The sequence below is a fragment of the Silene latifolia genome, chromosome 6 (genome assembly GCF_048544455.1).
Source record: "Silene latifolia isolate original U9 population chromosome 6, ASM4854445v1, whole genome shotgun sequence".
NCBI classification, from domain to species: domain Eukaryota; kingdom Viridiplantae; phylum Streptophyta; class Magnoliopsida; order Caryophyllales; family Caryophyllaceae; genus Silene; species Silene latifolia.
In genome coordinates, this window is record NC_133531.1 from 11,103,887 (window position 1) to 11,125,558 (window position 21,672).

Sequence of the window (21,672 nt, forward strand, 5' to 3'; positions counted from 1 at the left end):
ATTTAAAACAAATCTTAAAGATTGGGGGCCACCCCCACCAAATATTCAACTGATATCCAAAATTGAGTTGCAAAAACAGCCTTTAAATATTGAGCTCAACATAACATACAAACCTGGAAAATCTATTCCTAGACTGTATGACATAAATGGGTCATAAGCCCTCCAGACAGGCAAGGGACATAAGCCCTCCAGACAGGCAACAACCCCACCCATAACACATTAAACGGCAGATCCAAAGACAAAACGGCCCGATCCGATCGAAAAAGCGGCTCGATTGGTCGAATAAGCGGCGGATCCAAGACATGTCCAACATCACAAAAGTACCTTGTCAAAACACAAAAAGAAACAAAACAAAGACCAAATATTTATTCACCCAAAATAATTGGTCCTACCTAATAACCATCCATTCCAGGGACATCCCCCCTGGATGAGCCAAAAATTTTTTGATATACTCTAAATATTCATTCCAGGGACATTCCCCCTGGATAGACCAAAACCCAAAAGAAAAAACTAAGTTATTTTTGAGCCGAGAATCGACTCACAACCATCCACCATTTCCGATCACCGGACTTTGCCTTGGAAGGAGGAGAATCCACTTCTTCTTCTTGACCCATCTTGCCAAATCGGATACCGAGCGTCCAAAGCCATCTCATCCCGGTCCGGATTCAGTTAGCCCGGTCGATTCTCGGATCTCTCATAGCATCAACCCGGCCTTTCCCGAAGAAACTTGAGCAAAGATCGCCCAACCGCGCCTCCACCAACTCCTTTTCAGCAGCAAGCTCCTCGTTTTTCCTTAATTGATCCTGCATTGCCTGCTTCTCAGCTTCCAACTCTTGCCTGACAGCCTTCTCAGCATTCTTTGCAGCTACCTCACAAACTACAGCAGCCCTGACCGCCTCCTTAGCTGTCCCCAACTGAGATTGAAGTACCACTTCATTACCCCTGGATGTGTGCAGGTCACGGTTTAGCCTATCCAGCTTTTCCTCCAAATTAGTAACCTTGGCATGGGCGTCCCTAAGCCGACAAGCGAGCTTGACCGGCATCCAACCCCTACATACATACAAAATCAATTAGCCAAATACAAGATAAAACAAAAAGCACATAAACAATTAAAAATATCCCTTTACAACTAACCTCCCTAGCCTGGGAAGCAAGTTCAGCAGCCCTTGTTACAAGAGAAGTCAAAATAGAAACCACCCTGGTAGACGACTCAAGGGTACTAGCAGACAATAGCTGGTCGCTCATCTTTGCAGAAAACTCATCTATCCGAGCCCGGGCATCATCCATGTCATCAATCCTAGTAGGCACTTGCCTTATACTCCTGAGTGGCTGAGCCGGGATAGGCTGTTTCTCTCCTTCCTCCTCTGCCAAGATAACAGCTTCCCTCTTTCTTTTCTGAGCCTGGACAATCTCCGGTGAAATTACCCTGGGAGGATCTTGAAGAGGCTGAATCTCAGAAACCAGGATATCAAGCGTTTTGTCGCTCCCACTAGCTTCCTGGCTCTTGGACTGTTCAGCAATCCTAGCAACCCCAGCCTTCAAATCCTTTGCAGAAAAGCTGGCCAGCCTAGCAGAAGACCTAAATACTGAATATATAAAAAATATACGTGAATATCAAGCAAAGAACGACAGGAAGATAACGGCCAACATAAAAGCATACAGAAGACGTACAGGAAAGAGCAAAGAGAACTAGGCTTGCCTTTGGGTACTCGACCTGATCGGCTTGGTCTTCATATACCGGGGCAACAATTCCCTGCCCAAACAAGCTGGCCAAGTCCTCTCTTCCTCAGGAATAGAGAGGAAAGCATCTATCCTTGCAATAGCCTCCTCGTCAAGAGGATCATGATTCCAATCAGGAGCTACAAACATTACAAGAACAAAATATACAGGTAAGACTTATATGCCTCACTCTCATTCAATATAACTACAAATTAAGAGTACAGGAAACCTACCACTCTCCAAAGGAGGATATCTCAGATAATCAAAGCCTGATCCCAGTCTCGGTCCAGGATAAACAGGAAAGTCTTTGCCCAACTCTTGTCATCTCCGGAGTCCAGGTTAGTAATTAATGGAGACATCTTTGACTTAATTCTCAAATTAAAACGACCAACAACGCTGGATTTTTAAAATGATATACTGCCTTGATATCATTAAGAGTAATCACAAGATTGTGTTTAGCACATAAATTTTCTATGGAATGAACAAGTTTCCAAACCATCGGCATAATCTGAAAAGGTGACACCTCCATAGCACGAATGGTGTCAATCATTAAGGGAGTAAAAGGTAACTTACAGCCTGCTTTGAATGCCCATTCGAAAATACAGAACCAACCAGGTGACACCCAGTTAGCTCTGACTGGACAAGACTCAGGAATCCATACCTCAGTCGACTCAGGAATTATTTTCTTCTCCCTTAGTATCTTGTCATAATTTGTTTTCAATAAGTTCTCTTCAGGAAAGTAAGGATCCAAAGATTGAAGAGCAGTAAAAACAGAATAATCCGATACTTGAAAGCCACAAAGACGAGCGGGAGGGTCAATTTCCCTTACCTCCTCCTCTTGGATGTCTACGTGGGTTCGTGCTCAACAGAAGACAAACTCTCTCGGGATGCGGGGACGTTTTTGGCTCCCATATTTCTAAGTGTTTGATTTATTATGATTGAAATTGTCGAGAAAATACAAAATAGCGTAACAGGATTTCGAGAAGAAGGGAAGAATTTGGAAGAATTTGGAAGAATATTCAAAGAAAGAAAGTGGAGGAAATTTGGTGAAAAATAACCTTGCCCTAAATACCGTATTTATAGGAGATGAATAACGGCATGAAAAACCTAGGAATTGCAAAACTGTCAGCATGATGTCACTTAGCCGTTGCAGTGTTCAACGGTAAGTAGGAGTCTAAGAGTCACTGAATAAATATGACTCTTCTTATTGTTTAACCCGGTAAAGTTGACATCTCACCCCGGCCGGATCCAAAGACGGGTAAAATGTCAAGGGGCAATTGTTAGGCCCAGTTTAGCCTGGTCGACCATAACCGGCCCGACTTAACAAGGCCGATTGATTAAGACGAGGACCGGACAAATCTAATGTTATCTAGTTTGTTGAGAAATATTATAACAAGCGGGCCACTAAATCCTGGAAGAAGAGTCGATGGTCGGTATGGAATAGCTTGGCGAGTATTGAAGTATTTGGATTAAGAAGATAAAACAAGAAATATAATTGTATAAGTCAAATAACCGTGCCCTATTCTCAAGGAAGACCAAGTCCAAACTTAAAACTATATAATCTATGAATGTGAACGGAAAGAAGAGGAAAGGCTATAAATTGGTTGAGATTGGAACGGGTCAAGCGAGTAAATAGGGAGCATGCCCTATTAATCCGGCAACAGCTCCTATAATGGAGAAAGACGTTGAAGAAAAAGGCAACGGTAGCATTTGTAGAACTATAAATAGCAGAATCTAACAATTGTAAAGGCATTCAATCTTAGTCAATTAATTTACACTTTATCTCTTTTTATTCTTGAATATTCAGATATACATACAATATTGTACTCGGTTTATCAAGATAATAAAAACGTTATTCCTTATACTTAAATCTTCCTTTGTTATTTACTCGTATTATTCCAGTCATATAGAACTAGATACCCTGATTACTATATAATCAAGCCGGATCCTTCCAGGAAAATCCTGCTAAAACAATATGTGTAACAATGTGGTAACTCTATGAAATCACACAATAAGTAAATATACGAATCTAATATACATTTAAAGATTTGATTATTGTGTGAGTAATGTGTACATTTGATATGTGAATTATTCCCTTGTACATGATTTTATAAGATTCTCTCATATGTTTGATTATAGAATCAACATGTATAGGATATAAATATCCCGATAGCATACATCTATGGCCAAATTTATGATATGTTCTTTGATTACACCAGAGAGATTAACATACTTATATTTGCAATATACTTGAGACTGTGATTAATTATTGATCATTAGTAATGGGATAATGTATTCTACCAAATGTTATTCGGGGTGATATTATGATACAATGATGGAGTAAAGACATATTTGATATATTATCGTGGGTAAAAACTATGAAAGTCTCCAGAAGAGCATATGTAGTGTTACCTATGGGAACACATTTTGAAATAATGGAAATCCAAAAAAGTTAATGAAAGATTAAATTCTTTCAAATCACAAAAAGATAAAAGAAAAATAACAAGTCTCATCTAATTGTTTTAACATTTTGCTGAAGCAAATATGGTATTATATAATAAAAATGAGTATAAGGATAATGGCGATGTCGCCTATAGTGGTCAAGCATGTGAACATGGATATCATCGAGTTTGATACATGTATTTTAAAATAAAATTCATCCTATCTACAAGAAGTAGGATGGTAATGATTTTGACAATCTTGAAATAGAAGCGAGAATGTGACTATCATATGCATATTATGGAGTAAATAAAGTAAATGGTTTGACAACGCAACCGATTCGGAAGTTACCGAATAACCCACCATCCCTGAAGGGTAGATTTGACTTCTAAATTGATATGATCATCGAAATAATAAATGCTATATATTTTAAGCATATAAGAATAAAATGATCCGTTTGCATAAAATTATGATACTATAAAGTGCATTGAAAAGATTTGATAAGAACTTTAGAAGTCAACAATGTATATGCAGACAATTATGCTTATTGGTCATATGATATTAACTATAAAATACTTACTCATAGTGTAATAATATAGTTCAATTCCCTGAAGGAATAATATTATTGATAAGTCTTGCTTAAATATATAAAACATCATTTTGTGTCTTATGTCACATCATTTATCTGGCCAGATGGAAAATAAAACTAATTTGAATTTATATGGTACAAATATAGCTAACCAGAAGGTTAGGATGATGAGTATAGTTAACTAACAATGTGGCGTATAAAAATCAAATTTATCGATACACAGCCAAATGAAAAAGCGCCATGAATTATGGGCAAATGGAAAGTTGATAAAAACTATTTTTAAAAATGTGATAATTAAGGCCATCCGGGTTCTCATTGTACCCGTTTTGATAAACCAGAAGTTTATCTTGAAAAAAAGGATAATAACGTGCTGAAAACTATCTCATTTTGTTTTTAAATTAAGTAAATAACGAGACGCACAAATGAGATTGAGTATGAATTTAATATTGGAGATCTTATTGATAAAATCATCTATTATTGATATTGTAGAAGTGGCCAGAAGTCCACAAAAGAAAATAAAATTTCAGTGGTCGGAAGTCCACATATGCTATTTATGAAGCACACTTGATTTTCAAGTGGATGAAGCGATCTCTTTGGGGCATATTTATTTCAGCACATAAAAAAACCAACTGTGTAACATTGAATTCCGCATGTTTTGTTCTCCTAAAGAGAACTAGCTCATTAAACTATATAAAGGATGATATCAAATGTTTTCTAAGGTGGATATGAATGTTTATTGCCCCTTAAATCTATCTAGAATGGATAGTTTTTACCACCTTAGGGGGAGATTGATATGAAAAGCTGGTAAAAACAAACATATAGTGTTGATCCCCAATTCAACCTGAAGTTCAATGATTCATTTTCAAAATGAAATACATCAATTAGAGGTTCAGAAAATAAGAATGATGATTTATATTCATTTGGTTATGATGATGTATTTTGATACATACTTACCAGCTTGATTACCTTATCTTATGGTGATACGTTTTATACATTGAAATCTTTGATTTGACTATAAACAGATTTGACTCAATCTAAAGCATATCAAATTATAGATTGGTCATTGAGAGTATATGTAATGAACATTGAGATTCTTGCCACATTGTACATAATCACACATGAAGTGTATAATGACAGTCATATTCGGTTCACATATTAAAAGTTTCAAAAGAAAAATGGCAAGCATATACAGTTGGTACTCATGAAGAGTAACGAAAATTGAATGTCCCTGAAGTGACAAAGATATCTGAATGATAATAGATGGCCTATACATAAAACGTAATGGTACCACAAATATTGAGATTCAGATATCATTGAACATTATTGATAGTATCGAGAAATAAAGAAATTATATTGATACATTTATGAACCGATACATTTTCCGCGCGAAATTTAATGGACCATATAGTGAGGATCTTGTATTTGAAAATGAAAGTCCATTGCAATTGTCGACACAATAGATGATAAGAAATGAGCTCATAGACCTGAAGTCTATCTTGGACATGAAGTCCATCCATGAACATAAACACAGACTCGAAGTCTATCTTGGACCTGCAGTCCATTCATAATCTTGAATATTGAAAAGAATACTGTACAGTTTACATTATTGAGTCGTCATCATCATCATGTGCATATAGGAAGTAAATTCATCATTTGCATATTATCTTCATATTTTTACATTATTGCATTATCATAGATCGAGTAATTTAGAACCTAGGTAGACATCATATGCATGAACATGGTTGATATCTTTTCTCCTACAAGGATGAATGTATAAGTGGAGATATATACTCACATATTTAAGAACTCCTACATGGTTGATATCTTTTCTCCTAATTATATCAATTGATAGTGTGGTTGATCAATTGAGTTTCCGCAGTAATTATGATTAAATATATGAACCTCTATGCAGTAATTGCGGATATTTAACATCAATGCTCTTGAAGAGTTTATGTGAATTAAGTAAATATCATCTCAACCTGAAGTTTGAGAATTTATGAGAATTTACACGATTATATACTTTCTGCTAAGTATGTAAAATAATTCTATGCTCGAGAAGTACCATAATGATCGAAAGAATTATTTATATTCAGAATATCGATCTATAAGATCAGATGATTTAGCGAAGAAAATCACTGAAGATTTCAGATGATTTATTCAATGATCAAGTTGATTCTCAAGAAGAGAACAAATTAATTGATGACTGCTACACTCTTTTTCCCTTCGACTAAGTTTTTTTTGTACTATTGGGTTTTTCCTAGCAAGGTTTTTAACGAGGTAGCATATTAAGTCCATGAATACACTTTATGCATGGTTATATTGTCGTTGATATGATATTTAGTGTACGCCATTAAAGGTATGCTTACTAACGAGAATGGTCGAAATTATATCTAACTATAAGAGTTAGCATATTATTTGAAGTACAGATTCAAGACTCGATATAAATCACCATTAGAGCTTTGAAGAAGTGTGACGATTGAAATGATCAGTGATTCCTATTGGTTGAAGATACCAAGTTATCAAATATGGATTTCAAAGACAATCTTTTTATCACAGCATTGATCAAGTCAGCAAAATTCAAGGATGTAATCATGAGGGGGAGTAAAATACGCGCTGCACTCTTTTTCCCTTAACCATGGTTTTATCCCACTGGTTTTCCTGGTAAGGTTTTTAATGAGGCAGCATCATATGCGTATTAGGAGACATTATACAGTTTTGATTGACGAACATCCAAGGGGGAGTGTTATAACATATATATCATTTATGGATGTCCGTTACGCATTTAACACTGTATACGTTATTATTATATACTCCTACGTTACAACAAAGTGTAACTATAAATAGCATGTACAAAGCATCAAGATTAATACAATATGTTTTCCCTCTATGTTCTCTCTATGCATATTACTCTTATTCAAATCTTTATTCATAACACATAATTAAATATGCAAAAATATTTGTTGATGTGGATACTCTACTTGGAGGTTGGGCAAGAATATCTTGAGCCCACATCAAAGATCGGGCTGGGCTGTGCGTGATGGGACCATTGTCCATGTGATCATGTCTGGCTCACTAGCTCCCATATAAGTAAGTAATCTATCTATTCCCCCAGTTTATAGACTATACATTTGAGGTAGTACCTCTTATTGTTTATTTTTTGAGTTTTTTTTTTTTTTGATGACGAGGGGGTTGAATCCCCCAGGGCCCATGCATTCCCGCACCACCACATGGACCATGTAAGCCACCCCCTTCGGGGGCTGCAGTGGCCAAGTGATCATCGCCCTAGCTGGTAGTCAAACTCGGGATCTCTCAACTCCTGCATTTTTTGAGTTTTATTTTAACGTTTTTGAGTTCTGTTTTAGTATAAAGTTTTTGAACACATTTACTAAAATATTACACTAAAAAAAATATAATATTACTCAAAAACTATATTTATAAATGGTAATATGCTCAAAAAAATGTGTATATGCTAAAAAACTACAAGGTATGAGGTACTACCTCAGATGTAATCTTTTTTTTCATATTCCCCTCCTCTTAAATTTATTAATTACCCGTTTACCATAATCATATATAAAACCGAAGTCCCCCTAACCCTAGGATTCTACAGAAGGAACCTAAATTCAAAGCTCAAAATCATGAATCAGGTTATTTTTTATTTCATCCTGTCTTATATTTTTACAAGCCTTTTGCTTTTAATTTTGTTTGATTATGTTTGTTTTATATGCTTGAGCTCAGATTATATCGAATTACGGGGCTTAAAATTATAATACTTAAAGCTCTTATCCATCTTTCATTCTTAATTGGTGTTGATAATGCTACCTATTGTGTACATATTTGCTACAAATACTCACTTTATCCCAATTACTCCGTATTTGTTAATCAATTGTTTTAACTATTTTATTTTAGGGAGTATGTGATTAATAATGGTGAAAATTAAAATTTGTGTACAGGGACAAGGAAAAAGACAACTCTATTTGGTAATGACTGATAAAAAACACTCATATTGCCTATATCGGATTGAGGAACCACAATTTACCCCTGGTGAAGATGAAACAACTATTAAAGATTTAGGAAAGCCTTTGTTGGAGATGGATGAATCCATGTTTCCTACACTCATGGATTTTGCCGCAGTAGATTCGCGTATATATATGGTAGGTGGATTAACATATGATAAAAGAAAGGAAAGAACTCGTGTTTCTAAAAAAGTTTTTATTTATGATACTGAGTCTTCTGCCTTGTCCTCGGGACCAAAACTGAATTCTGCCAAACTAAACCCACGGTTGATTACATTGGGCACAAAGATATTTGTTTTGTCTGACACAATTCATGCCTATGATTCTTCATCCTTGGACCGTGAACCTAGGTTTGAGATGCTCGACACTAAGAATCTTAAACGCGGTTGGTCTCCCTTGCCTAGTCCAAAACTTAATACTTTAACAACTATAAAATGGACTATGTTTAGTGATGTGTTTAGTGTTCATGCGCTCACAGCAGTTTTTTGTGGTGGTGGTGGTATTATAGTTTTGAGTATTTGTGATGCCGGTACTTATGTTTTTGATGTGGATAAACAAGTGTGGAATTATGTGACTGATGAACTATTACCTTTTGAGGGGACTGTCATGTCATTACCACATGATCCTTCATGGTGTTGTGCATTTTCTTTGAAATCTCAAAGATTTTCCGCCTTTCGCTTTTGTTATGGTGGAGGTGATGAGAGTAATAGCGGGTTTCACGTTGAAGAAATTCGGATTGATGATACTAACAGTTTTTCCCCACCATTGCTGCCCGATATATGTAATGGTCCCTCAATGACTGTTTCTGGCCATGGTCTGGTGTATTTTGTCAATACTGGTTTTGATGATGATTTTGATGATGAAGAATCGACTTGCACCTCAGAAAACCGGTATGTGATAGTTAGTGCACTCCAATTGTCCAATGTCAATCATGGCTTTAGTAACAAAGGACAGTCGTTGAAAAGATGTGGTATGGCAAAGAAGCACATTGCACATAGGGAAGATAAAAAAAATGAGACTACCGAGCTTGAGGTTGGCTTAAATAAAGCTAAATCGTCGAAGAGAGGTAAGAAGAAGAGGAAAATGGAACATGTAGAAGAAGAGGAGGAGCTTATATTGACTAGGATATGGCGAAATTGTTTTTTTGGAGGTCTTGTAACCAATGCATTTGCTATGTAAGCAAAACTTTATTTATGTAGTTCCCTTGTTTTGCATAAATTTTCTAATCATATGTTTATTGCATTTATTTCCTTTAATGCACATGATGCGTGTTTTCTTTTTTTTTTTTGATGACGAGGGGGTTGAATATAAGCTCCTCCTCTTCTGTTTTGGTGTGGTTGATGATAGCTTGGTCGCGGGAAGCTGAACGACTGGAGAGTTGAAGCCTTATTTAAAGTTATTTTGTTTTGGTATTGTTAAGCTAATTGGGTTATGTTGATCTTATCATCTATTTCATAAATTGTAGAGAGACTCTCGATGGTTGCGAGTTCTAAAAGGTTCAATCCAATTCGGCAACCTTTACCATTCCCTGGTTAAGAAGCTTGATCTTTGTATTCTTATTGGGTTTGTAATATTAGTTATCTTAGTTGGTTATCTACTACTTTAGGGGATTCTTTTTCCCCCCGGTTTGCATTGTAATTGGTTAGTATATATTCGAACTTGATGTAGTCTCGCTAAATAGTTTCAAAAGAATCCCAGTTTATTAACTAGTTTAATTTAAGTAGTTTGTTCATTAGCAATTTGATCTAACATCTAACTATCTAAGCATCATAGTATTACCGAATAATATTGTTCGAAACATTACATCATTGGCAGGTGGTATCATAACATAGACCTAAAGAAGTAAAAAGTTGTCCTTTAATACTTGCATTTTAATCCGAGTCAGGCGGCGCTTCAAGGTGAATGTTGTCATACATGATCCCCACAAAAGGGCTGCCGCCTTTAGACCTACAAGCTTGACGCCCTCTATGTCTGCAGTGTAAAGCCTGTACAGTCCATGAATACCGTGTCTTGCAATTGCATTATCATGCCCTATTACTCTATTAGCCCTGTACTAAATTACTGGAGGGTCTGCTTTTGGATCGTTAACTCTCACCTGTAAAATTTTCCGCATCTCTCTTAGACAAAAAAATAACACAATCTAATTTTGTTCAACTGAAGACGGAAATTATTCAAGAATTTCTGAAGATGTTACCTGTAATTCTGCCTGATTCGCCATTGCAAGTGCTAATCTCAGTTTGGACACTGCATAATAGTCCAAAAGTAAGCAGAAAGAACAAACAACAGGAGCTCAAAATTAGACGGTATGATTCAGAGCGTATAACCTGTCAGTATGTTGAAAAGGAGAGTCCATCTCTTGGAGGTTTGTATATCTGACAACCTGCTCTTTTAAATTCCGTGTACCAGTTAATATTGAAAAGGAGACTTCTGTGAAGCTAACCATGTAAAATGAGAAACACAGGAAAATGGTAGAAAATTTCGCAATAAGATGACTGGGCTATTAGGTTTCAGGATTAGCTCGCGGGAACTCATACCACCAGGGCAGAGCTTGTTGATAAATTCGGTTGGATATATGTTGCACTTGTCATCCAATACAGTATCATAGCTTCTGTAAGTGGTGGCAAGTGGCAACACCTGGAAAATGGTTAATTAAGATTGAATTGATTTCGTCAACATCTTCATTCATTGGTGTCAATATTGCTCGAGTTGTGATAATTTCTGGTTTGTAGCTTTCAAGATCATCTTTGGGGAAAGCCATCTCTGTGATAGTAGTGATAGGGCTGGGGTCATCATAATCACTGTTTTGAACTATGCCAGCAGGTAGTTCAAGGTATTCATTTTCGTCTGTTTGAAGCTCCCCATTTCCCAGAGCTAGTAAATAAGCGGAGAAAACTGGATCGTCCCTAGCTCCCCATTCAGGGTTCATTTTGCCACACGGCCCATGCATCATGTGTTTCAGAACAGATGCCCGGAGAGGGCCGTTTTGAACAGAAGGAATTTCAGCACAGACAAATCTATCGAAGTCTGCTGGACTATTGATCTTATATGCAGTTTTCAGAATAATGAGGAAATGTGCATGTGGTAGGCCCTTCTTTTGGAATTCAACAACATAAATGAATGCGGCCACTTCTCCAAAGATTTGCTCTTCCATGATTTTTTCTTAAGACTCTAGCAACTATATCTGGGCGATTTTGAGCCTCTTCCCCAGCGGCTAGTTCTCTCTTTATCTCTGGCCAGTTAGTGTTACAAGTCATTGTCACAAATAAGTCAGGTTTTCCAAATCGTTGCACAAGAGCCATAGAGTTCAGGTATCGTCTCTTCATATCTCTAGGGCCTCCGATATAATTGAACTTTCACCGGCCTCAACTGTATCCAACAAACCTTGGTATAGTTCTGCCCTAATCGTATCCTGGTTGTTCTGGTAAAAGTCAAGTCGGGTGTTTTCAAGTTTAATATACATGTCTACTATGTATTGTTGGAGACAGCGGCCACCTCGTAGAAGCATGTTTCCTACCCTATTCTGGAATCTGTAGCAATAATACTCCCTGCATGAAATATGGCGTTCTCCTGTCACTCGGACTCGTGGGATACCTGCAGTGTACAGGAGTTTGAACACTATACCGGCAGTGTCTGTATTTTACTTGTTTGAGTACATCGGTAAGTAAGAAGCAAACCAGCTACCTTCAGGCTATTTTAATTTAGTTTATTTAAAGATTGTATATTTCCTTCTTCATAGATCCCTCTAATTTTAAAGTCAAATGTATGTAAACTGGCAACTGTAACACTATCACCCCCTACAGTATCTAATGTTTCTGGTCAGCTTGAACGTGTCTTTAGGCGAAAGTTGGCTTTACTACCTACATTTAGCGTGGAAATGGAGGGAAAGAAAAATAGACAAGACGTGAGGAACAACAAACTTACGGCCTGACTCTTCCTGTAACAGTTCTAATATTACAGGACATTTTTAATTTCAGTACACTGTATGCTAGAAAAGAGCTTAAACATAGGTATAAAACTCTAGAGTTAAAGTCAGATATAGAAGGATTAGTATATAGTACTTGATGATTTGCGCCGCTTTTTACGCTTGGTTGGGAGTTTCTTGGTCGTTGGTACGCTGGTTGATCCTAAGTCCCTGCTAGATTACCAGCGATTACTAATTGGCATGTGCAACAGAGTAGCAATTAGTAAATTGCTATTGTTTCTTTACCTTTTTTCCAAGAGCTGAGCTTGTCTTTTCGAAACACGCTTTCGTTTAACACCACTTGTTTCAGGTTGATCTTCACAAGGGCGTAATGAATTGTCTGTAGGGTGAACAGTTTGCGATGGTGTTGGTAGTTGTTCAGGGGCCGTTATTCTGAGGTTCCCTATAATTTGAAAATGAATTGTCTGCAGGGCAAACACAACCCGTTAAACACCCGATTAATTCCAGATGCACGCAAAACATAACGGTCCAAAAGGTCTAGATCTTTGGCCTAAGTTGTTGTCAAGTAGCATCATTTTGATAGTATGCATTGACATGTACTGCTACATGTTGTCTAAAAAAATAGATGCATGTCATTCACCAGCTATCTTTGCCATGAGTTTAGACATGCATACACGAACATGAAAAGTAGATACTGCACGTCTGCACCCATAAACTATCGACCACCCCTACCTCTGACGCAAAATTACAGCACAAAGTGGTATTCTAGCATGCAATAGACGAATATTAACTAAAATAACGGCGACCCAACTCACAACGGTAAGTCATCAGGAATTAATTTAAGCATGCCTAGTTGGATTGTGTATGATCTGGACGGCTTAATGACATTATTGGATTGTGTATTGACTGATAGTTACGTTCTTAACAACTTAAAAATGTAGGGTCAAAGAATTATTGCCAATTTTGAATAGATTTATAGATCTATACTTGGAATACAAAAATGTTTTTTTCCCTAAACTCTCCATTCGTTGTTTACATGTTTATTGTTTAGCTTGAATTTTCTTTATCGTCCTCCATACTCATTACAAAGAATAAGATCAATACAACAACAACATTACCCCAGGGCCTCAATGGTTCCCGCAAATTGTGGAGTAGGGGGGTCGGATGTACGCAGTCTTGCTCTTGTGTTAGAAACAGAACGGCTAAGATCAATAACAAAAAAACATTCAACCTGCCAGGTTACAAGCTTAGTAACGTGCTTACTATGAGACTAGGGTTTTATGTGAGAATTAGTTGTATATTGCATTATGAGAAGGAGTACATATATATAGGAATACAAGGTAGAGAAAGTAAGGTAATTACAAATATAGTTTCCTAAATTTACAATATTCACTCAATCAAATAATTCTAATTGATATGAGAATAATATCTTTATTATTTTGAGGTGATTTGGTTAATACGCCCCCGCAAGATGGACGTCCGATAAGTAAGGCCAATCTTGTTTCGTAACTCGAGATATTGTGTCTTGTGCAGCGGTTTAGTTAGGATGTCAGCGAGTTGATCTTTGCTTGCGACGTGTTGGATGCTTACTTGACCATGTAGCAGCTGTTGTTTGACGAAGTGAAATGAGAGAGCCATGTGCTTCATGCGGGAGTGGAAGACGGGGCTTTTGGCGTAAAGAGTTGCAGAGATGTTGTCACAGAAAATAGCTGAAGGTTTGATGACCGTAATGTGAAGCTCGGTGAGAAGGTTGCGAAGCCAGAGAGTTTCAGTTGTGACGGAGGCGATAGCACGAAATTCAGCTTCAGTGGTTGAGAGAGCGAGTCCGCGTTGCTTTTTAGAGGACCATGAAATGGGATTGCGGCCGAGGTAAATGATATAGCCTGTGGTGGATACGTAAGAGTCTTCGTCTCCTGCGTGGTCTGCATCACAAAAAGCATGAAGACAGGATGATGAATCACGATATAATTGTAAGCCAATGGTTTGAGTTCCTTGTAAATAGCGAAGGAGACGTTTCAGGGCAGTCCAATGAGTATTGGTAGGATGGTGTAGGAATTGGGCTAGACGGTTTATGGCAAAGGCAATGTCAGGCCTAGTCAGAGAGAGGTATTGAAGGCTTCCAACAATGGCACGGTAATCAGAATGATCATGAATAGGTAGATGGTCTTCGCATGTGAGGGGTGGAGATGTAGCCATGGGAGTAGTGTTGGGTTTAGCATCAATCATTTTGTATTTGGTGAGAAGGTCGTGGATATATTTGGATTGGTTGAGGTGCAAACCAAGTGTATTCGGAGTGACTTCTTTGCCTAGAAAATACGATAACGGTTCAAGGTCTTTTAGCGAAAAACGTTGGGACAATTTGTCAATAAAACGTTGTAGGTGCAAGGGGTGTGGTCCAGTGACGATGATATCATCGACATATATTAGCATATATATACAAGTGGTTTGAGTATGTAAAATGAATAAGGATGAATCGGAAACGAACTGTTTGAAACCGTATGTAACGAGATAGGAGGTTAATTCGGTGTACCAAGCTCGAGGAGCTTGTTTTAAGCCATATATCGCTTTGTTTAATTTACAAACATAATCAGATTTTGTTTGATCAACAAAGCCGGGTGGTTGTATCATAAAAACATTGTCAGTTAAGTTTCCTTGAAGAAATGCATTGTTGACGTGTAATTGTCGTAGAGACCATGACTTCGTGACAGCCAGAGATAAGATAAGACGAACGGTGGTTGGTTTGACTACGGGACTAAATGTTTTAGTGTAGTCAATTCCAGGTCGTTGATGGAATCCTTTGGCAACAAGGCGTGCCTTATATTGCTTAAGCGTACCATCGGGATTATATTTGTTTCGAAAAGCCCACTTGCAGCCGATAATGTTTTGAGAAGACAAGCGTGGTACAAGGGACCACGTTTGGTTCCGTTCTAGTGCTTGAAATTCTTCTTGCATAGCATGGCGCCACTGAGGAAGAATAAGAGCTTGCTTGACGGTGTTAGGTAAGTTATCGTTGGTTGGAGAGACTTGAGCTAGATTGTTGGCATATCGGGGGTTGGGTTTACGAATATTATTAGCGAGTCGAGTAGTGACGGTTTTATTCGAAGGTGGTATAGTGGACTTGGTGCGAGTTGGACGCGGACCATGGTTAGAGGTGGGTGGTGCAGCGGAAGGAGTGTGGTCAGGAGGTGTTGGTGAGGATGACGAGGCAGGGGGTGGAGTAGTAGAAGTAGTGGAGTCGACAGAGGGAGTGGGGACAGCCGTGGTGGTTGGTTGAGTCGAGGTAGGGCAACGCCTGGAGTAGACAATGGTGATGGGTTTAGAAGGACGAGGAGGAGGGGCAGTGTTAGTGACGGGTGTGGGAGAGGACGTATGAAGAAGAAGGGGAATGTGCAGGGAGCCCCATTCATCAGGATTGGGTTGAGAGGAAGGGGTCGATGCAATTTTTCGAAATGGGTATTCATCTTCGATAAATTTAACATGTCTAGATTTGTATATTTTATGAGTTTTGGGGTCCAAACAATGATAGGCACTTTGCGTATTTGAATAACCAACAAAGACGCAGGCAATAGAGCGGTCTTCTAATTTGTGCTTCGTATATGGTCTAAGCCATGGATAACAAAGGCACCCGAAATTATGGAGTTTAGTATAGTCGGGTCGAGTCTTATGTAGCATAGAGAATGGCGAGTCACCGTGTAAGGTTTTGGTAGGGAGTCGATTTATAAGATAGGTTGCCGTGCTAAATGCGAATGGCCAATAAGAGGTTGGCAGGCCGACGTGGTTAAGTAAGGCGAGACCAGTTTCTACAATGTGACGGTGTCTGCGTTCGGCATATCCATTTTGTTCTGGAGTATGTGGTGGGGTGGTTTAGTGAGATATTACATCGGTAAGAAGAGATTGATTTAATTTAATGTATTCGCCACCATTATCAGAGAAGAAGCGGCGAATCGGTTTGTTAAAATATTTTTCAACTAATGCTTTAAATTGCGTAAATACTTGTGTGGTTTCGGACTTGCGTTTTAGCGGATATAGCCAAATATATTTACTAAAATGGTCGACAAAAATAACATAATACTTGTAATGATCGCGAGAGAGAACTGGACGGGTCATAGGTCAGAAAATAAAAGGTCGAGTGGTGCGTGAGATTGGAACGATGAAACGGAGAAGGGGAGTTTTTTGCTTTTAGACACACATCATGCATGACAATGTTCATAGTCCTTAATAGAATAAGATAAAGTTTTATTGATAATTGTTAGTACATCATACGACGGATGTCCTAATTTGTGGTGCCACGAGATCGGCGTGGTTCCTTTTTCTTTGACGGCGGCGAGTGTAATTGGTTTAGGTGGCGTCCATTCGTAGATTCCCTGGGTTGCTCGGCCCTGGAGGAGGTTGTTCCCCGTTTGTATATCCTTAACAAAAAACGAATCATGTGAGAAAATTACGTAGACATTATTATCACGACATAGTTGCGAGATTGAGATAATATTACGAAAAATTTTGGGAACATGTAGAACATTTGTAAAATTGAGATTATGCTTAGTAAAGGAACCTGTATTAGCAATTAGGAGAGCGGAGCCGTCACCGATAATTAAATCATCTAGGCCGTCATAAGGAGAGTGAAATGTCAGGGTGTCCAAATCGAGTGTGAGGTGATGCGATGCACCACTGTCAAGGAGGAAGTTGGTGTTTGGTTGTGGACTGCCATAATTGGCGAGATGGGCTTGCGGTGTGCCTTGAGGCTGACGATAGGTGGGTGCAGGGAAGACAATGGTTGGGTAAAGCTTCCTGAACAGTGGGCAATTGGCAATTACATGCCCGATTTCCCTACACCACTAGCATCGGCCTTTGAAAGGCCGAGGAGCAGCAGCATTGTGGTAGGTGTTTGGCGGTGGATTTTGAGGGTAGGCAGGGGTGTTACTTGGTCGATAGTTGCCACGGTAGTGGTGGTTGGGACGGTAGGAAGCATTGGCTGGTGGAGCAAAGTGGTTTGTGTTGGTGTCATGTTTCATGAGGAGGTCATGTTGAAGCAACTTCTCATGAAGAGCCTCAAAAGTTATCGGTGTATCCCGAGCCCTAACAGTGGTGATGACGGGTTTGTAGTTCTCATAGTCAAGACCTTTCAGGACTTGGGCTATGATATCCTCGGGATCAAGGATTTTGCCCATAAGGGCTAGTTGATCAACACAAACTTTGATTGAGTTCATGTAGTCGGAATTGGTTTGATCTGTGGTTTTCACAATAGAATCGAATCGTTCTTTGAGTTTCATGATATGCGCTCGTGATGGGTTTGCGTAAGTGTTGGCAAGGATATCCCATGCCTCTTGCGCACATTTTGCCCGTACTATCATTGGTTGTAGGGCTGCGCTTAGAGTGCCCATAAGAGCACCAAGAATTAATCCGTCTTGTTTTAGCCAACTCAAATAAGCCGGATTAGGTTTTTCAGTTTTAGTCTCATCAGAGATGGTTTGAGATGGTGGTGTCTCGGTTCCATCATTGAAACCGAGAAGGCTAAAGCCAAATAGTATGTTCGTCAGTTGGAAACGCCAAGCCGTATAGTTTAGCGCATTCAGTTTGACGCAATGGTTAAGGTTCAAGGATGTTAGTGGTTTGGAGTTGTCGTGGGGGTTGGGAACCACGGTGTCATGGGTGGTGTTAGTCGACATGGTGAAGGTTGGAAGAGAAGTAGTTTGTCGTTTGAATGTGTTGCGTCGGGGTCGAAGAGTATTGGCAGATCGAAGGCCTTTTGATACCATATGAGACTAGGGTTTTATGTGAGAATTAGTTGTATATTGCATTATGAGAAGGAGTACATATATATAGGAATACAAGGTAGAGAAAGTAAGGTAATTACAAATATAGTTTCCTAAATTTACAATATTCACACAATCAAATAATTCTAATTGATATGAGAATAATATCTTTATTATTTTGAGGTGATTTGGTTAATACTTACCAACAAGGAAGGAGAAAAAGTGGTAGAGAAATGGGGAAGTAAGGGAGAAAATTTCCTCCCAAATCTTAATTAATCCCTTCATTTACCTCCTCCATCTCCCATCAACCCCTATTGTTATTCAACTAAGGGAAATTGTGACTATTCCTTTCCCTCCAAAACTCTCCATCCAAACAAGGTCTAAGTGATTTGTAATCTAACATCGCATTTTAGAGTCGTAATTTAGAAATTTTCAAAAAAAAAAGAAAGTGTCAGAATTAGTCTGATCTGAGGCACAAAGAGTCACAATGACAATGAATGAACAAGAGAGAGAACTGATGGAGAGAACGAGTAGTACCTGCTCAATCAGATAAGAGGAAGTGCCCTGGAAATGTCATCTCGCCTCCTCCACTGAGGCTGATATGTTACACAGTTATAGCAATTTGTTACTCCAATTAATATAAGGAGGTTCGTTAATATAAGGTCCGTTAATATAAATATTAGTACGTTTTACCTCATCTGTGTGAGCAATGTTTGTCCGTGTAACAGACTGGGAAATATACTTATTGCCCCAGGAAACGTCCCAAATAACAAATTTACGCAATCTTCGTACTTGAACTGTGGCGGATCATTCTTATTCTGTCACAAATTAGGAAAAAAATGCAGTCATATACAACCAATCTACTGATACCCTTATACTGATTAACTGAAAATTTAAGTCGAGCTAATAATAAACTCACCTTGCGACAGTATTTGAGGAAGTGGTTTAGAGAATTTCTAAAACACCTAGGTTGTTCGTTGGATTGTTTCTTGTATTCCGCATCCGTTCCACGTCTACTCTCAATAAGACGATACAATGGGCCATTTGGCTCGACGAGGGACATCCAATTCATTCGATAAGGGAGCAAATTACATGCTTTGTAATGCTTGTTCCGATCAGCGGGGCTATACTGATCAAGAATATCATGCCATTTGCAGATGAAGCCTCTTCTTCCCGCATCATTCATGAGAGCAAAATGGTTCGTGATGAGCAGTTCCGCACTGCAACAGCAATTAATATTCATAAACAGCAATTAATATTGGCAATTGACAACATAAGATCTCAAAAATCAAATAAATTTTGTATTTTTTCAGTTTTTCTAACACTTTATATGTCCGAATCTAACCAAAAAATTCTACAATACAATATACTCCATAAACTTAAACAAAAAAAGACTATGAACTGAAATATAAATAACCCTTCAACATAACTTGATATCAAATCATTCAACTATGGACAAAACTAGTTCATACCCAAAAAAAATATTCTAAAATATGGGCATGAACCACAGACCCAACACCACGCCTAGGCGACCGCAAGCACCGTCAAAACACATGCAACACAATCGACAACCACACCTCGATTTATACCATAACCTTCATAAAACATTCTAACTGGAAATTAAGATTGGATGGTTGGAAGTAACGGGTTAAATGAGTAAACTAGGAAGAGTAGAACTACTCATATTTATAAGATGGACCATGTATTTTAAGAGTCCAATGCACGCAAGCTATAGGTTTTGTAGTTTTATGGCCCAAAAAAAACGGGTAAGCTTTAACTTTTATAGGAAAAAAATAACAAGTTGAGATTTGGATACGGATCGAATATCGGGTCGGTTCGAATGATCGTTTTTTTTTTGCTCAACACTAACCTGCACCCTCTTGTCATCAAACCAAAGCCATCCAACCCCACCTACTTCAAGTGATCCAGGTCCATTTCCCAATTAGAAACACACGGCTAAATTCTCCTTAGATTAGATCTGTATTTTATGTTTTTTCAGGTAAATTCTTATGACACTATGGAGCAACAACAAGAAGAATTACCAGAGAAAGAAACCCTTTAAAACAATGACAGACAAATAGTTCTATACAACACCCCCATATAGTTATAATGATGATGCTACTATTGGCATGAAAATCGTACCCGTAACAGACCCAGAGCCATACTACCCGCAGTACCGTAACAGACCCAGAACCATACAAAAGGCATTCACGGTGAGAACAGTAATAACCTGACTTCACACTTACACAGAATATACTCGATTTATAGTATGTTTCCAACAAAAGACATCCACAGTAGTATTCATAATTTCATTTGGATAGGACAGGATAAAAACTTGTTAAGCAGAAATTCATTATTAATCAATTACAGGTTATAAGAGTCCCAGGTTACGATCACTTACGTAGGTAATCTGATGAGTAACCCAAGTAGCGTCTGCATATCAGGCGGAATGTCTTTCCCCTTGAAAAAGGTCTTTGTTATCCATCTGCTTAAGTCGGCTAAGTTCTCGTTTCCTTTAACTCGATCAAACACGGTTACTTCAACCTTCCTTAATTTGATATCACCATAACACAACACCAAATTACTCGAGCGAATTGTCTTTTTCTCCAAGCAATACCCCAAGTTTAGTACGTCATAGACAAAGCAGATCAGCGATCTACAATTTATAAAAAAAAAAATTTAATTAATTATCATCACACAACACAACAATTGATAATAATCTATAAAACTATATTAAAAGGGTAACCTTAAAAGGCCACGTAGGCGAAGAAAAAACCATGCGTGCATTACGAATGCCACATTGGCTTAGAAAAAAGCCACGCACACTCTTCCAATTGCCACGCACACATTCCCTATTGCCACGCATATCAATTTATTTAACCATTTTTTCCTTTATTTAATGAAATGACCTTTTAACTTTCCTTTCATCATTACTATATATATACTCAATAGTTATGTACCATATTTTTTATTTTCCTTTCATTCATAAAATTGAGAGAATTAGTAATATAATTTTTCATATATATAACTATTATATTCACCCTAATTTTCAATTTTATTCAAAAAAATTTATAAAATCTTATTAAAAGACTAATCTAAAAAATGTGACATGGCAAGTTTAATTGTGATGTGGCAACTTTTAATGTGACATGACAAAAAAAACGTGACATCAATTACCAATTTAAGAAAATTAAAAAATGTAAGTTAAAAAAATTAAGGTATAAACACAAAAATAAGAAA

At 37.9% G+C, this 21,672-nt stretch overlaps 2 protein-coding genes across 2 annotated transcripts; one reads left to right on the forward strand and one right to left on the reverse strand.

The window, feature by feature from the left end:
* Positions 1 to 665: 665 nt before the first annotated feature.
* On the reverse strand, positions 666 to 1,915 carry LOC141587511 (uncharacterized). The gene is made up of 4 exons (XM_074408992.1): positions 1,888 to 1,915; positions 1,135 to 1,586; positions 1,025 to 1,050; positions 666 to 942 (listed from the first exon to the last, which is right to left on the reverse strand). The coding sequence occupies exons 1-4, from the start codon at positions 1,913 to 1,915 to the stop codon at positions 666 to 668; spliced, it is 783 nt and encodes a 260-aa protein (XP_074265093.1).
* Positions 1,916 to 8,330: 6,415 nt separating this feature from the next.
* On the forward strand, positions 8,331 to 9,987 carry LOC141658576 (uncharacterized). Its single transcript, XM_074465502.1, has 2 exons — positions 8,331 to 8,391; positions 8,698 to 9,987. The coding sequence occupies exons 1-2, from the start codon at positions 8,383 to 8,385 to the stop codon at positions 9,937 to 9,939; spliced, it is 1,251 nt and encodes a 416-aa protein (XP_074321603.1). The 5' UTR covers positions 8,331 to 8,382; the 3' UTR covers positions 9,940 to 9,987.
* The last annotated feature ends 11,685 nt before the right edge of the window (positions 9,988 to 21,672 follow it).